The sequence below is a fragment of the Ooceraea biroi genome, chromosome 6, assembly GCF_003672135.1.
Source record: "Ooceraea biroi isolate clonal line C1 chromosome 6, Obir_v5.4, whole genome shotgun sequence".
NCBI lineage: Eukaryota > Metazoa > Arthropoda > Insecta > Hymenoptera > Formicidae > Ooceraea > Ooceraea biroi.
Window position 1 is genome coordinate 6725364 of NC_039511.1, and position 16381 is coordinate 6741744.

At 37.6% G+C, this 16381-nt stretch overlaps 1 protein-coding gene and 1 long non-coding RNA gene across 8 annotated transcripts in view; one reads left to right on the forward strand and one right to left on the reverse strand.

Moving 5' to 3' along the window:
- Positions 1-16381, forward strand: part of LOC105276776 (ammonium transporter Rh type B) — a 352615-nt gene that overhangs the window by 84832 nt on the left and 251402 nt on the right. For 2 of the 7 annotated variants that reach the window (XM_026970177.1, XM_026970182.1), the window contains exon 1: positions 12645-12739. The exons of 4 other annotated variants lie outside the window; for them this stretch is intronic. Coding sequence is in view for 1 of the 3 variants with exons in the window: in XM_026970181.1 (XP_026825982.1) it covers positions 12727-12739 (13 nt within the window). In the remaining 2 variants the exon portion in view is untranslated. Of the gene's footprint in view, positions 1-12644; positions 12740-16381 lie in introns of those variants that run through there. One more of the 7 variants, XM_026970181.1, reaches the window with a different exon arrangement.
- LOC105276775 lies at positions 11134-12414 on the reverse strand. The gene is made up of 2 exons (XR_893456.3): positions 11619-12414; positions 11134-11254 (listed from the first exon to the last, which is right to left on the reverse strand). It is a non-coding gene; the product is annotated as an uncharacterized LOC105276775 (long non-coding RNA).

Sequence of the window (16381 nt, forward strand, 5' to 3'; positions counted from 1 at the left end):
CATCCACCATATTCACCAGATCTATCACCTACCGACTATCACTTCTTCCGGAATTTGAACAACTTGTTGGTGGGAAAATTCTTCAATTCTCAACAGATAGTCGAAACAGCCTTCCGCGACTTCATCGATTCCCGTACTCCTGGCTTCTATAGTAGAGGCATAGACCAACTACTACTAAAATGGCAGAAGTGTGTAGATAACATGGGCGCATACTTCGATTGAAAATAAATCATGTCCATGTGCCAAAAAATGCAAAAGTTTATGTTCTATTTGTAAAGTTTCATACTTAATGACCCAATACTATAGTTCCATTGCTAATTTCAACATAATATTTTAGGAACATATTTTTAAGACCTTAAGCATTACGAAAATGCAAAAAATTCAAAATTTTTCAACCATCACAGTGGTGCTACCCCTTAACGAGATTTACCTGCAGGAGGACGATTGGATAACTTACGCGAGACACCCTGTATATACTAAAAAAGTTGTGATATGTGTACAAAACTTACCTTTTCAAACAAAGGTACAAAAAAGATGCCCAGTGTATGCGTTAATTGGTTTTATGAAAAAAGTTTAATATAACATCGTTTAACCCATTAACGCCCAACAAGCTCGAATTCTTTGCTCATTTTCCAGCCTCATTCTCAGAAAGAATCACGAAGCATATTTTTATCAAAACAATGATTCTTACTATTTTTGGGTGTGCTCTTTCGAATTTCGAGGTCAAAATTGAGCCTCCGTGCCTCAGAAACAAATATGGCGTATTAAAAATAAAAAAACACCAAAAAATTGAAGACTTTTTCTAAATGTTTTTTCTTGTACGGAAAAAGGGTGAGAATCCACTTCTAAATTCAATTATCGGTGCATAAAATAGTTGAACTGTAACGATGAATTTTTTTTGTTTTCGAAAAATCGCGTGTTTGTCCTAAAATGATGTTTATATGAGGAAATTTTCGAAAAATACTGATTTATTGTAAATAATCTAATAAAGTTCAAAATATCGAGGTTTCTGACACTTGAAACGTTACCAATTGTTGAGCTCATTACCATAGATTATGTTTCAACGTATTTGTAACTTCAAAGATGGCAGATCCAAGATGGCTGTCAAAATACACTCGTCAACAAATTTATCGCAACACGTAAATTCATATAAATTTTCGCATATTTCAAATAAGCGTAACTCCGCGAAAATTTGTCGTATTGAAAAGTTTTTTTTTGCATTCTCAAGGGTAAAGTCTACGTACTGTGTTGTTCACAGACGTGTGAAGTTATGTACGTACTGAAGTAAGTTACGTACTGTGTTGTTCACAGACGTAACTTACTTCAGTACGTACATAACTTCACAGTATTGTAACGACAAAATCGTAACAATGCCTCGTTTCAATGAAATCCAGTGTGCACAAATCATTGCTCTTTTGGAAGAAGGATTGAATCAGAGTCAAGTTGCAAGGAGAATGCGTGTCCATCGATCTTCCATCTCTCGAGTTTGGGTTCGTTATCAACAGACAGGCAGTTTTCATCGGAGGAGAGGACAAGGTCGAAGACGAATAACGTCAGCTCGAGAAGATCGCCTCATTGTCAATGAGGTAATGCGAAATCCATGAACGATTGCACGACAAATCGCACGTGCAGTTCTGCACAGACAAATCAGCGATCAAACAATTAGGAGGCGTTTGCACGAAAGAGGCTTACATTGGCGAGCTCGAGTACCAATGCTGTCTGTCTCTCATCAACGTGCTCGTTTGCAATATGCACGGACTCATTAGAACTGGACTGCAAGACAGTGGAATAATGTATTGTTCACCGACGAATCACGATTTTGTTTATTCAATTCTGATGGAAGAGTCCGTGTTTGGCGTCGTCGTGGACATCGTTTCGCACAAAAGTGCGTCGAGCCTGTCCGAGCGTGTGGTGGTGGTTCCATCATGATATGGGGTGGAATTTCAACGCATAGACGCACAAATCTTGTCATTGTACCGCCTCCTGGAATGACAGCGGTACGCTATGTGGAAGAAATTTTGCGTTTACACGTAATTCCAATGCGTCGTCAAATGGGACGCAATTTCATTTTAATGCAGGACAACGCTCGCCCACATACTGTCAGTATTACTCGTACTTTCCTCGAAGAAAATAACATTGAAGTGCTACCACATCCACCTGAGTCCAGATTTGAATCCCATTGAACATGTGAGGGATATACTGGGAAGAAGACTACGAGCTGTGGAGAGATCGCCAACCAATCTCCAGCAACTGGAAGCAGCATTAAACCAAATATGGCATGAAATTCCTCAGGCCACAATTCGAGCTTGTATCAATATGCGTGAACGTCTGCAAGAAATCATCCGAAGACGAGGCGGGAATACGTAGTTTTAAATAATGATCATCTTTCTCCCCAAAACACGCACGCACGCACACACGCACGCACGCACGCACGCACGCACGCACGCACGCACGCACGCACGCACGCACGCACGCACCACCACACACACACACACACACACACACACACGATGCGCAAAATCCGACCAGCAACCTCCCCGTGGTGCGCATCGGGTAATGCTAATGCTAGCGGTAATGCATAAAATAAAAATGCATAGGTAAATTTAACAAACCATAACTTCGCAAAAAATTCGTAGAAATCTTTTCTTTTTTTTTTAATTTGTAGGAAAAAGTCCAAACTTTACGATGTTTACCATGAAGTTGCGAAAAAAAATCATGCCACCCCATGGAGTTCGTCAAATCATGCAATTTTTTGAAGCCGTAACACGTCTTTACTTTTGAAAAGATGACGGAAAGAAGGGAGGATAAATCCAAATTATGACGAATGGTCCTTAAAGTATAGACTTTACCCTTGAGAATGCAAAAAAAAACTTTTCAATACGACAAATTTTCGCGGAGTTACGCTTATTTAAAATATGCGAAAATTTATATGAATTTACGTGTTGCGATAATGTCGACGAGTGTATTTAAAAAATAATCAGGTTTTCTGTTATTACTCGCTTCTGGGACTTTAATCCGGTAGAATTCATACTATTTTAGGTGTTTTTGACATTGCGATTACGAATATCAAGTTAGATTTGCAAAATCAGTTTGTTTAAAAAAAGTATTTAAATAATTTACTGCAAAATTGTATTTTTTCTAAACTTTTATGCCAAAATCTTATTCTACAGAGAAAATTACGTCGGAAATATGCTCTAATTTTCCCAATATATTTTCGATGAAGCTGTAAATTGACGAGAAATAGCAAAGAAAAAAGTGTTCATACTTCGATGTGATACGCCAAGAGGTTTCGTCCGTTAGCCGTTAATGTTTAACGTTGCCCAACTCTAACCACGTGAAGGTGGACGTTTTATAGATTCTTTACTTTTTTTTTGTTTTTTTTAGTTTTAATTTTTTTATTTTTCTCAATCTTCAAATTAGAAAAATAAAGAAATAGTAAGAATCAATGTGTTGGTAAAAATATGCTTCGTGATTCTTTCCGAGAATGAGGCTGGAAAATGAGCAAAGAATTCAAGCTTGTTGGGCGTTAATGGGTTAAAACAAAAAGTTGTGATATCAACATATTATTTCGATTATGGATAAGGTGTAACAAAATTATATTTTATTATTAGGAGTGTGATTTAGTTTTGAGGGTTTTGCAACAGATGGCTGTAGTGTCAGTTTGTTCCAATAGCTGTTTCCGATAACTGTTGTTTCTTACAGTGTTGACATTATCCATGACATTTAGTAGCATTATAGCAATAGATGCAATAACAGTCGTGTTTATATCATCGTAAAAATGCAACTTCCGAAACAGCATTTTCGACATGCGTTGCTTTTGTTTTTTAATCAAAAGAAAACTGCGGCTGACGGTTATAGAAATCTTGTGGAAACTTATGGTGATTCTGCCCCATCAATTAAGACGTGTGAATACTGGTTTAGACGCTTTAAAAGTGGTGATACTGATGTGAAGGACAAAGAACGCTCGGGACAACCAAGCAAGCTTGAAAATGCAGATTTGCAAGCATTATTGGACGAAAATCCAACACAATCCACTTCAGAACTTGCCAGAGCATTAAATGTTGATCGTACAACAGTTACCAAACATTTACATGAAATGGGAAAAATTCAGAAGGAAGGGAAATGGGTTCGACATCAATTATCGGAAAGTGCCATTGCGAACCGGTTGAACATTTGCATTTCGTTGATCGCCAGGCAAAAAAAGAAGTCTTTTGTCTCGGATTGTTACTGGGGATGAAAAGTGGATCTATTTTGATAATCCGAAACGCAGAAAATCATGGGTGGATCCAGGCGAACCATCAACATCCACTCCGAGACGCAATATTCACGGTTCAAAAGTAATACTCTGTATTTGGTGGGATAGTGTACTATGAGCTGTTAAATCCGCATGAGACTGTCACGGCTGATCGTTATCGACACCAATTGTACAAGTTGAAGCAAGCATTGGACCAAAAACGACCACCAATTGCGAGTAAACGACGAAAAGTGATTCTTCTTCGTGACAACGCTCGATCTCACGTTGCGTTATCAGTGAAACAAACACTATTAGAGCTTGAATGGGAAGTCTTACCGCACCCCGCGTATTCTCCGGACATTGCTCCATGCGATTATTATTTGTTCCGGTCGATGCAACACGCTTTAGAGGATACACACTTTCATAATTTCGAAGAAGTGAGAAAATTCGTCGACGAATGGATCAACTCAAAAGAAGAGTCATTTTATCGTGGTGGAATCCATCTCTTGCCAGAAAGATGGGAAAAAGTTATAGAAAACGAAGGAAAATAGTTTGATTAAGGTATTCATTCATTATCATATTTAAATACATGCGTTTTTGAGCAAAACAAACCCTCAAAACTAAATCACACCCCTAATAATATTCTTATCAGAGCGCGAGCGTAACGTAGCGCACTGGTCTGCTATACCGAAAGTCCCGAGTTCGATCCCGAGCGGAGCCAAGAAAATTTTATTCACTCGTCGTCTCCTCCTGGTCTAGCAAACCATCAGGAGTATCTTTGTCACGGAATTCTCTCTATCTTATCTTTTTTGTAATTTTGTTTTGAAAATAGCTAAAATGACACAAAAATTTTTAATTTCGGAGATCCCGTTCAGACAGAGCGGCTGCACATCCCCAATTTTTATGCGACTTTTACACGGTACCGTACAGTGCAGAGGCAAATATGGATATTTTTAAATGATTCGTTTTTAAAAACACGTCTAACAAGGGAGTGGTACGTATTGACACACAAGAATCTCTTTGAAACCGGTATCAACGTATAGAGGACTGTCTCAAGCATTGATACCAATTCGTTACCATCGGTTAGTTCTGGTACCCGAGAAATGGACCCATTTCGTTTGTGGTAAAAGCCGCCTAGTGATGAGTTTGAGAACTAACCACAAACAGCGGCAAACGGAAAAACAAGTCTTATTTCGCTAGAGACGCTCTGTTCTAACCACTGAACAGCCTCTATAATACTTATAGGGTCTCCTCTACGCACTGTTACTGAACCAAACCAAAGTGGGAGTGAGATTCGTGCGAACAGTCAGTGCACATAGACACTCACGAAAGGTGAACTACAACTCGCCTCGGAATCATCATCTCCTTGAATTGAATCTTTCCAACAAAGCAAAGAGTACATAAAGGGAATAGTAGTTTATTTTTTATTTATAATCAGCAAATCAGGTAGCTCGGGAATCAGGAATTTAAAGGGGAGAAGAAGGAATTACGAACGAACACACCGAAAGGAAGGACAAGCCCCAATTAGACAAACCGCGTTAGGACGAGTCCAAGGCCGCAAGAATTAGAGATCAGATTATTACTTTTGTGTGCAGTTAGTGTGAAGTGTCTGTAGGAACGAATAATCCCAGCAAAAGAAGCGCGAGCAGTGAGAGCACTTCACATTGGATGAAGAGACACAGCCTTGATGCGAGCATCTTTTGGCTTCAAGAGCGAAGCACACCCTGGATGGTGTCTCGAAGTGATCTTCCGATCTGACATCGATGAAGCCTGTCTTATGGAAGGCATACCTGATTATGTTGCGGAAGACGGGCGCCGAAAATTGTTAATGGACGAAGGCTTGCAGCGCCAAGAAGTGATCGCGTAGATGGATCTTTGAGTTGACTTCCACCGCATCCGAGATGTGACGTGTGAACGACTTCCATTGGCGGAAGAAGAAAACGTCACAAGGTTGGACCATTCCAGTTGTGCCAGGTGGAACGATCATCTTCTGCAGCTGGATCTCGTTTCGGTATTTCTTGACAAGACTGTTCCACAATTTGTCATTCTTGTTGGAACTCCAACTGTCTGCAATGAAGAGCGCCTTGGTGTACTTGCGGGAGATGAAGTCGGTGATGAGTATCTCCAGGAAGGTTTCCAGGTCGCTGGTGGTCATCATCGCTGATGTTCCAGCGTGTGCGCTGATATTACTTGGAATGTTAGGACGTCGTACAGCTGGAAATGTACCGCTCGCTTCCGGTGTTTTTAGATAAAGTCTTGGGCAAAGACCACCTGAAGCATCGATGTAGGGCATAACCATGTATGAATGCGTACTTGCGTTTATCAAGTCCACAGCACCGAAGATCTTCTTTTCGCCTTGTTTGTTCAGCGTCCGACCGCTCTTTATCTCTTTTTGGAAAAGAGATTGGTCGAAGTTGATGACTTCGTGAGGCTGATAACCATTCGTCTGAATGGTTTGCCTCACTTGGGCAACGAATTCATCAGCCGCCACTCTCTTGTCTTGTTGCTTCACATAGTAGTCTGGGCCGACTTTGTGGGTGATACTGCGAGAGACAATGTGGTTTCTCGCCTTGAACTTGGTGGCCCAACTCTGCGACGCCTTGAATCGCATCGTTTGGTTGATTTGATTCTTGGCTTCGAGGGCCCACTTGCGGAGTGTGATGTCATGGATGATCGCATTCTTGCGCCGCTTCTCGATGAAGAGCTCCAGAACGTGTCGGTTCACGAGTTGAGCCGATCCTACTCCGCCTTTGATGATGCTCTTGGTCCATCGACGAAGATTCTGGCATCTTTCGCCGACGAACTTTCCGCGCTTGGCCATGACGTCCGCTGGAGTTCTTTTGCCTTTCATTTGCAGCTTCGCTTCAGATATTTCGGCTTCTTTAGCCGGATCATCCTGCCTCGTACAATATTGGAAGGCGAGTTTCCAACTTTCACGCGGAACGTCGTCAAAGGTTCGGCGTCTTTTAGGAGTCGTTTCTTCCTCGTAGTCTCGATCATCGACGATCATTTGTTCGCCTTGATCCGAGGAAGAGCCGCGGCCTTCATCTTCGAAATCATCGTCGTCGGGTTCGGACATAAACTCGTCGACAGCTTTGTCAGTCTCGACGAAGTCCAGAGTCTCCTCTTCGACGAAGATTTCTCCCTCGGCAAGCCGATAATACAGATCTTTGCCCATCGCAAGTTCAACGGTGTTGATCTTGCAAGACGCATCTCTGATCATGAAGTCGATTCCCTCGGATATCCCACTCAGGCGACAGATGACTGTAACCACCTTGGAGATATCAAAGGGTCGAGATTCACTTGAGGCCATTTTTAAGGCAGGTCGAGAACAATTTCTAAAAGAAAAAGATTGAATAGCGCAGGTGTGCTATTCGAAGTGAGATGATACAGCTTACCGTAGTGGAACAAGTTGTAGTTTAAGACAACAGGCAATCTGGGAGCAGATGCACGTTGTCGAAGCGCTCTAGTTGGTCGGAAACCAAGATCAAATCAGTTAGTTTGGAGATTTAGAAAATCGTCCGTATGTAAATAATCTCGATGAGCGCAGGAAAAGAATGCGCCAAAGAAAAAGAGAAAGAAGTTGAAGGAGAAATAGAAATGAAGAATTATTGGTGGACACTTTGAACTAAAAATCACTCAAGTCAAACTATGGTTTACCTCGCGTGTCTGGGAGCTCTGTCTTCTAACGAAACTCGCTCCCACTTTGGTTTGGTTCAGTAGCAATGCGTGAATGAGACCCTATAAGTATTATAGAGGATGTTCAGTGGTCAGAACAGAGCGTCTCTAGCGAGATAAGACTTGTTTTTCCGTTTGCCGCTGTTTGTGGTTAGTTCTCAAACTCACCACTAGGCGGCTTTTACCACAAACGAAATGGGCCCATTTCTCGGGTACCAGGACTAACCGATGGTAACGAATTGGTATCAATGCCCTTGAGACAGTCCTCTATACGTTGATACCGGTTTCAAAGAGATTCTTGTGTGTCAATACGTACCACTCCCTTGTAAGATATGTACCTCAAAAAGAACAAAATAAAATTTCAAAATAAAATCACATGTATTATGTCTCACGCAAAACATTCACGAAAATAGCCTATTTTTTCTAGAAGATAGTTTATTGTTTTAAAATTGTCTGGTATAATATTATTGTTAAAAATCAAATTCTGCGTGTTTATTTTTTTGTTGCAAGCATTTTTCTTTATGCGCGTTGCGAGCGCACTCTGTACCTGCGCGCATGAACTATGTGATGGCGCGGGAGTTTTTTCTTTTTGTATGTTTCATGCCCCTTTTGTCTTGCGCCCCGTTTCCTTTTTGTTCGCACAATTGCGGTATCAATGAAGTTTCTTTTTGCGTTCGGTTTATAATACGTTGTATAATTTATCGGTACAGATACTCTTTGTGTTGATAATAAACTGTTGTTACAAGTGAAGTTACGGTGTTATTGAGTTGTTTCTATTGTTGCGAGCATACTCTCTGGATCAGAGAGAGATAATCATAACAATTATAATATTTGGTAAATAATAATTTGGTATTATAATAGTAAATAATTCGAAAAAATATATACAATGTCACACAGTGTATATCATAAATTCATATTAACACACAAATGCATTTATATAACATTGAATTTATGTTACCGTTATCCAATAAGTATTTTTTAGATTAAAGGAGGAGGCCCGATAAGCCACGATTTCGGCCCTCTCTGGATTTTATTGTAAATTATCAGAAACAATTTCTTAGTACATAAAACACTAATTAAGCTGTTTTCAGCCTAAACGGACATGTTCAACGTGGTCGTTATCTTGTTTAAACATAGAAATTCGTATTTGTGGGTATTTTGTGCAGTATTACACAACTCGTGAAAATCGTGGATATTATATTGGAAAATCATGAACATCATAATATAATTTAAATTTTGTTGATCCTACCTGTGGTAGGATCCGTGCCGTGTACCAAGTGATCAAAATCTGTGTGATATTTGTAACACTGGCTCCGGCGGGGGGAGGGGCGAAGCCCCTTCTCCCCGCCCTCCCGTGAAGCGGGCTGAAAACGAGCGTATGTGTCCGGGGCTCCAGTTTCGGAAAATATAACCTAACCCAAACCCTATTTCTGATTTAAAGCTAAAATTCCATCAAATATACTCTTTAACTGTTTAATAAACAACGATCCATGGCTAAAACTTGTAGAACGTTACTGAGGGAAGTGATCTCTATAACATATGTCAAGGTCAAGGTCATCGGTGAGGTTTGACCTTTTATGCATATTTACCCAAAATTTTGTTGATCCTACCACAGGTCCTCATATACAGACTATAGAACGGTTGTGGCATGAAATGAGATCGGTAATACCACGCTATGGTATACGTACGTATTATTATCAAGTGTACGTTGCCGAATTTGTGTTTAAAACAACGTATAAGTTTGACGAACGTATCGATGGTTTTTTTAAAATAATGAGTAAAGAATATCCATTAAAATAAATTTTTCTGTTTTCTCTGTACATTTCTGTAAGTTTCTTCCTATTTGATTTACTACAAAATTACATTCCATTATACGGAACTACTTTCCACGCGAAGGTAAGTCCACCCCACACCGCCCCCTGCCTTCAAGGCGGAAATACTTTCCACGCTGGTATCCACCGCGGGTAGGGTAGTCCCCCTGCAGTTCGTTTCTATTTTTTTTTGGGCGGGAGTGTAGGTGGACGGGCTTCGCCCTGCATTGCCCGCTCCACGCTAAGATTATCGAGTCATTGGTACAATTCTACAGTCGAAAACGCATGCGAAATCATTACACTTCTTTTGTTAATAACTTTTTAATAAACAACGAGCGACGGCTAAACTCTTTTGAAGGTCACTCAGGAGGGTGACCTCTATAATATATGTCACGGCCAAGGTCATCGGGGCGGTCTCCGTTATTGTCAAATTTACCATATTTTTTCTAAGAAAACAAGTTTTAATAAGATTAAGATAACCTACTTTTTTATATTTACTGATATTTGTTAGAATGCAACAACATTCTTTTTGTATTTGGCGCATAAAAGGGCGTTATATAGTTAGTTTTTGGTTATGTTTGCGCGCATGCGTGTGCCTTTTTCTCTTCCCCGTGCGCATTTTGTATTCCTGCTTTTTTATAGGTGATCAAAAGAGAGTTTGTTGCGTTTCCAGTCATAATTATAGTGATATTGATTTTGTAAGTGCAAGGAGATTATTGCGTGTATCGTATGAATAAAACGCATGCAGTATTTAACCACGATCTGCATTCTTATAACAAGCTAACCACCCTGCTAATAATATTACATTTTTCTTCTGTGATTTTTTAAATTAAAATATATGTACACTGGGTAAATACAAAAATAATATTAAATAATATATTTAATATTATTTATATAGTTATAAATAGTTAGTTTTTTCTAATATATTATTTTTGTACAAAATGATTTAGATACACAAATATTAAAATAAAATGTAATTACGTTATACTTTAGTTACAATTGTTATACTTTTTAATTTTTTTATACTTAACGTTACATGTTACTTTAATTAGAATTACAGCTTTTATTTAAAATTTTTTCTATTAAATATTAAGATCAGAAGCGATCTTACCATTTATTGTTAATCATAATTTTTGTAATAAACAACAAGCAGCAGCTAAAACTGTTTGCAAGTTATTCAGAACCATTTCCTTATGTCAAGGTCAATGAAATCAGTGAAGTCGTCTCTAAATTGTAACATTTACTTTTCTTTTATTGAAATGATGAGCGTGTGTACTTGGCATCTTTGCTTAAGGGAGGACATACACCTAGAAGGGTAAAAAAAAGACTAAACTTTGCGAATTTTTTCCGGAAAAGCGGAAAGAGATAGAGAGATCGGGTTTGTTTCTGTGTAAAGATCACAGTTTTCTCTATTAAAAAATTTGTGTTTGATTGTTCAAAAATTCAAAATGGCGGCGCTATGCTACAGCTCCTAACTCCTAATTTTAAAAACGGCGTTTGCGGTGACCACTGTGGCTCCCACAGGAATCATCTGAAAGCAAAATCACCTTAAGGGTTATAAAGTTAAAACATAAATCTAGTCTTTAACGTAGCCGTTTTTCGAAATATTGTGTTTGGACAAAATGGCAGCCGGTCAAAGTTGACATAACGATTTTATGACCAAAAATGTCGCACATTTTTGGCTACAGAAAATAAACTAAGCATCGGAAAAAAAAATCATATGGTAAAGACTAGTATTTAGTATCTAGAAAAAGTGTGTAAAACTGCAAGCCGATCGGTCGAACCATTTTCAAGATATAGTGGTCACGCGTTTTAAAAACCTCGTTTTGAGAAAAACGCGTTTAAAATTTTATGTTAGGTTTACACAACGAAAAGATGACAAATTTTATATTTACACTGAATCATCTACTCCAGGACTATATAGTAAACCCTCTGCCGAAGTAGATGTTTCTAGAAAGTCCCTCTATTCTTGGCGACGACGTATTCTCTCCTCTCTCGTACTGCTTAGCGCAGACGTGCTATAGCTCTTCTCTTCCTGTTCCATTTGAATGCCGATTCCTAGGCAGTGGAGGTTTCTTTGCTCTTGATTTTCGAATATTTTCAGATGTTCCGAGATCTCTAGATCATTTCCTGCGATCCATTTCTGTCGTATTATTTTGCTGTACTATTCGATTCTTTCGATTGCTCGTCCGGACAAGAACTGCTGTGGAACCGACTGTTTATGTTTTCCAAGCAAATCTGATGCTTGGTATTGGTATATAATAAATAGAAAAGGGAGGGGAAAGAACCCTAACCAGAGGGATCTTTCGTTTTACACCTGTGAAAACCGAAATGACCCTAGCGCGCTCGAACGGACTCGAATATATTTACGTGTAACTTTTATATTACTGGCCAGATCGATTTATAACTGCACAAAAATATTCTTAAGATATCATACTTTGAAAATATATATAGAAAAAAATCGATTTTTTGACCCTTCTAGGTGTATGTCCCCCCTTAATCTCTTTTAATAAAACTGTTTTTACCGTATCTCGATACCTTGGCACTTTTTTCTATGTTTTCTCTAAAGAACAAAGTTTTGTAACGTACATTGGACGTCTAAAAATGTTGTGTTTAATTAAAAATAGTTCATTTAAATAGTTCAGTTTTACCACTCTTCGATTATCTTCATGCACTTCAAGACTCTTATTATAGAAAGACAATCACGAAAATTTATTCAAGGTGGAGCTTCTTTAATAACGTTTTGTCAGTACATATTTCAGTTAACGCAGGTATACGACAGTGCTACAAAAGATGTAATACATGAGTTGACACAAATAAATGACGCAATCAAGAATTCTATAGCTCTGACCTTTTCTCTATTTAGAACAGATCGCTGATAGGTATTCAAAAGATACATTCAGAATACATTGCTCAGAGTCCAATTGTTGAAAACAGTTCAGCTTTGGCATTGCCATCGAACGTAACGTTTTTCTGATTACTACCTCACCTTGGAACATTAACATGCTGATAGATGGTATAATATTAATCATGTTATTTATTTCTTAAAACATTTATGTATAATATATATAATTTAATAAAAAGAATATCAATAAGATTAGAATTATTTGAGATATTTCTATAAAAAGATATAACAAGAATTTTATTCTATAAAAAGGTATATTAAACTCTGTAAACAGTAATTGATTTTCATTAATTTGTATAGTATTATTTTACTTTATTTGTCAATTACTATTTTTAATCATTTTAAACATTAATATTTTAAAACATTTTTAAAAATATTTTATTCATATTCTATTTGATCTAAATATTTAATTTATATTAATTTTGTGTTATGCTATTTTTCTTTTATTCAAACAAAAATGTTTATGTGTTTTGTAATTGTGTGTGTTAAAATATGCGCATATAAAATAGATCATAGATTTTGTTAAATCTTTTGAGTAAACATTTTTGATATTATTTAGAAATGTATATATTTTTCAGATAATATATAAATCATAAACATTTATATTGATATACAGGGTGTTAAAAAAGTGTCGGATTTGCTCAGCACCATTCAAGAGAGAATGAAAATATAAGAAAAAATGTGTAATACTACTTTTCGATGCGATGAATAGTTTCGTCGCAAATAATTATTGTAATCAGTCAATAGGCGCGGAGCTACAAGAGTAGCCAGGGGCGGAACGCGCGAAGTAAAACAGGCGGCGGCGGCTATGATGCTCATGCTCTCGATCGGAGAGGAAGTGCTCGCGAGTTATTTATTTATTTTAGTTTAGCTTGCTTATGATATGAGTAACAAACTAATTTACAGAAGCAGTCATCACGTAAAACATTTGCGTGATTCTGTATCTATTGTCATTGCGTGAGTCTGGTTTTATCATAATATGATGTCAGATTTTGTTAATTTAATGAAAAATTTATTTTTAATAAGCGGGAAGACAAAATAATAATTATTATTACTTTAACTCAATGGTTTTTAAAATGAATACCTGCATTAGTATAGTTTTCTTATTGTAACATAAAACATGCTCAAATTCTAATAAAATTTACATTTAATATTAACGCGCACAATGCTTCATAAGAAAATAAATGTCAATTGCAATAAAAATAAGAGTCAGTTTGATAATTTTTACGCAAGCGATTTTTTTAGTTACAGTCTAGTTATCAATCTAATGATCAATAATATTGCAAAATAATTATTCTAGATAATAATTATTTTATCTTCTTGTTTATTAAAAATAAATTTTTCATTAAATTAACAAAATCTGACATCATATTATGATAGAACCAGACTCATGCAATAATAATAGATACAAAATCACGCAAATGTTTTACGTGATGACTGCTGCTGTAAATTATTTTGTTACTCATATCATAAGCAAGCTGACTAAAATAAATAAATAAATCGCGAGCACTTCCTCTCCGATCGTTACGAGAGCATGAGCGCGATAGCTGCCGCAGCCTGTTTCACTTCGCGCGCTCCGCCCCTGGATTACTCTTGTAGCTCCGCGCCGATTGACTGATTACATTAATTAATTGCGACGAAACTATTCATCGCATCGAAAAGTAGTATTACACATTTTTTCTTATATTTTCATTCTCTGTCGAATGGTGCTGAGAAAATCCGACACTTTTTTAATACCCTATTTATTACTAATATATGTATAATTAAAGCAAAACTATACACGAATTATTATATATTTTTAATATATTTTAATATAATGTTTGTTGAAAATTTATGTGTATTGTTGGACTATACACATACGATCCGTGACTTGTTATGTCGCGCCATCTTTTATAACTTTATACCTCGTGACGTTACGTTACCTTAATTCTAACATTTTGTAATCTTCATTACGATTTTACGGTTTGTGTAAAGATTCAAATAAACTAGTTCTTGAAGTCTACGTTTCGCCTACGATCCTTCGTCCCTAGTAACGTGCTCACATGTATGTGTTTCGCTGTAATTTTCAACAATAATCTGAAGTCCCAGGTAGATCATTGTGACGGCGTTCATTTTTTATCGTTTATTCTACAATAGTTTTTAATAGCGTGCACTTCGCTTCGTTTTGTTATCTTCGTTGTTCGTGCGTCTTGTCTCGAGTTGCGCCATGTTAATGTCTTTGTTCTGACTGTATCAGTGTTTTAAAATGAAAATTTGTCGGATAATTTGTCAGGTAATACGTACTTCTTTAATTATTCGAAGCTATTTCCAACAATTTTATTATATATTTTTAATTTATATCTTTTACTTATATAATTTTAATTTGTATCGCTTTCTTGTTTTACAAAATCACACACATAAAATATTTCAGACTTTTTAAAACATTCCTAGAAAGTTTAATTTAATAAATGTTACGGTAAATTTCTATATTAGGGGACTCACCTCCGATTTTGTTCAAACTTTGCACAAAGCTTCCTTTTGGCCTACAATTAGGAGTTATGATATTTTCAAAGCGGGCAAACATGACAAGGTTATCTTCAGGGTCAAAATGAAGGAAAACTATTTTTGCGGTATCCAGAATGCTTTTTTATTTAAGGTCGTCCTTCGTCTTACAAAGTACATGCGTGGATACCGTGTGTTCCGCCCCCCCCCCCTAAGGGAGGGCTCCACTACTATTAAAAATAACCTAACCCAATCCAACCCCGATTTTTTATTTAAGGTCGTTCTTCGTCTTGTTCATCTTTTAGGTAATTATGCATTATAGGGGAGTCAGCTCCGATGACCTTGACCTTGACATATGTTGTCAACAGTACCCTCCTGAGTGACCTTCAAAAGGTTTTAGCCGTCGCTCATTGTTTATTAAAAAGTTATTAACAAAAGAAGTTTCGAAAATATAGTAGTTATTTTAAAAGACATAAACGACGAATATGAACGAAGGAAAGGGATTTAACCTAACCTAATCTAACCTGGTTAGGTTAGGTAAGGTTATATTTTCCGAAACTGGAGCCCCGAACACATATACTCGTCTTTTAGCCCGCTTCGCGGGAGGGCGGGGGGAAGGGACTTCGCCCCTCCCCCCGCCGGGATCCGTGCCGTGTACCAAGTGATCAAAATCTGTGTGAAATTTGTTACACTGGCTCCGGCGGGGGGGGGGGGCGAAGCCCCTGCACCACGCCCTCCCGCGAAGCGAGCTGAAAACGATGCCAATACCATCCCACACCGCCCCCTATGTCATTCGTTCCTAGTCCCCCTGCAGGGTAATTATGCATTTCCTTCATTTTGACCCTGAAGATGACCTTGTCATGTTGTTTGCCCGCTTTGACAATATCATAACTCCTAATTGTAGGCCAAAAGGAAGCTTTGTGCAAAGTTTGAACAAAATCGGAGGTGAGTCCCCTAATATAGAAATTTACCAATGTGACATATCACGTCTGTCAAAAATAACACTAGTGTACGATCAAAAAGATTATTTATTTATTTATGTATTTTAAACCAGAGAAGGTGTTTCTTATAGATTTTTGGGTGCCGCAAATCAAATTTCATCATCATGTTAGATTTATAAAATAATTGAGGTTTAATGTGTAAAAAATGGCTTTTTTGCTATATTTGAGACTTTTGTAAAAAGGTTAACGTTATCTAAGAATTATGATCAGATATCCAAGGATATCTCCTGAATGCCGTTGATCAAGTCGCAGATCACTCTGGCGGAAACGA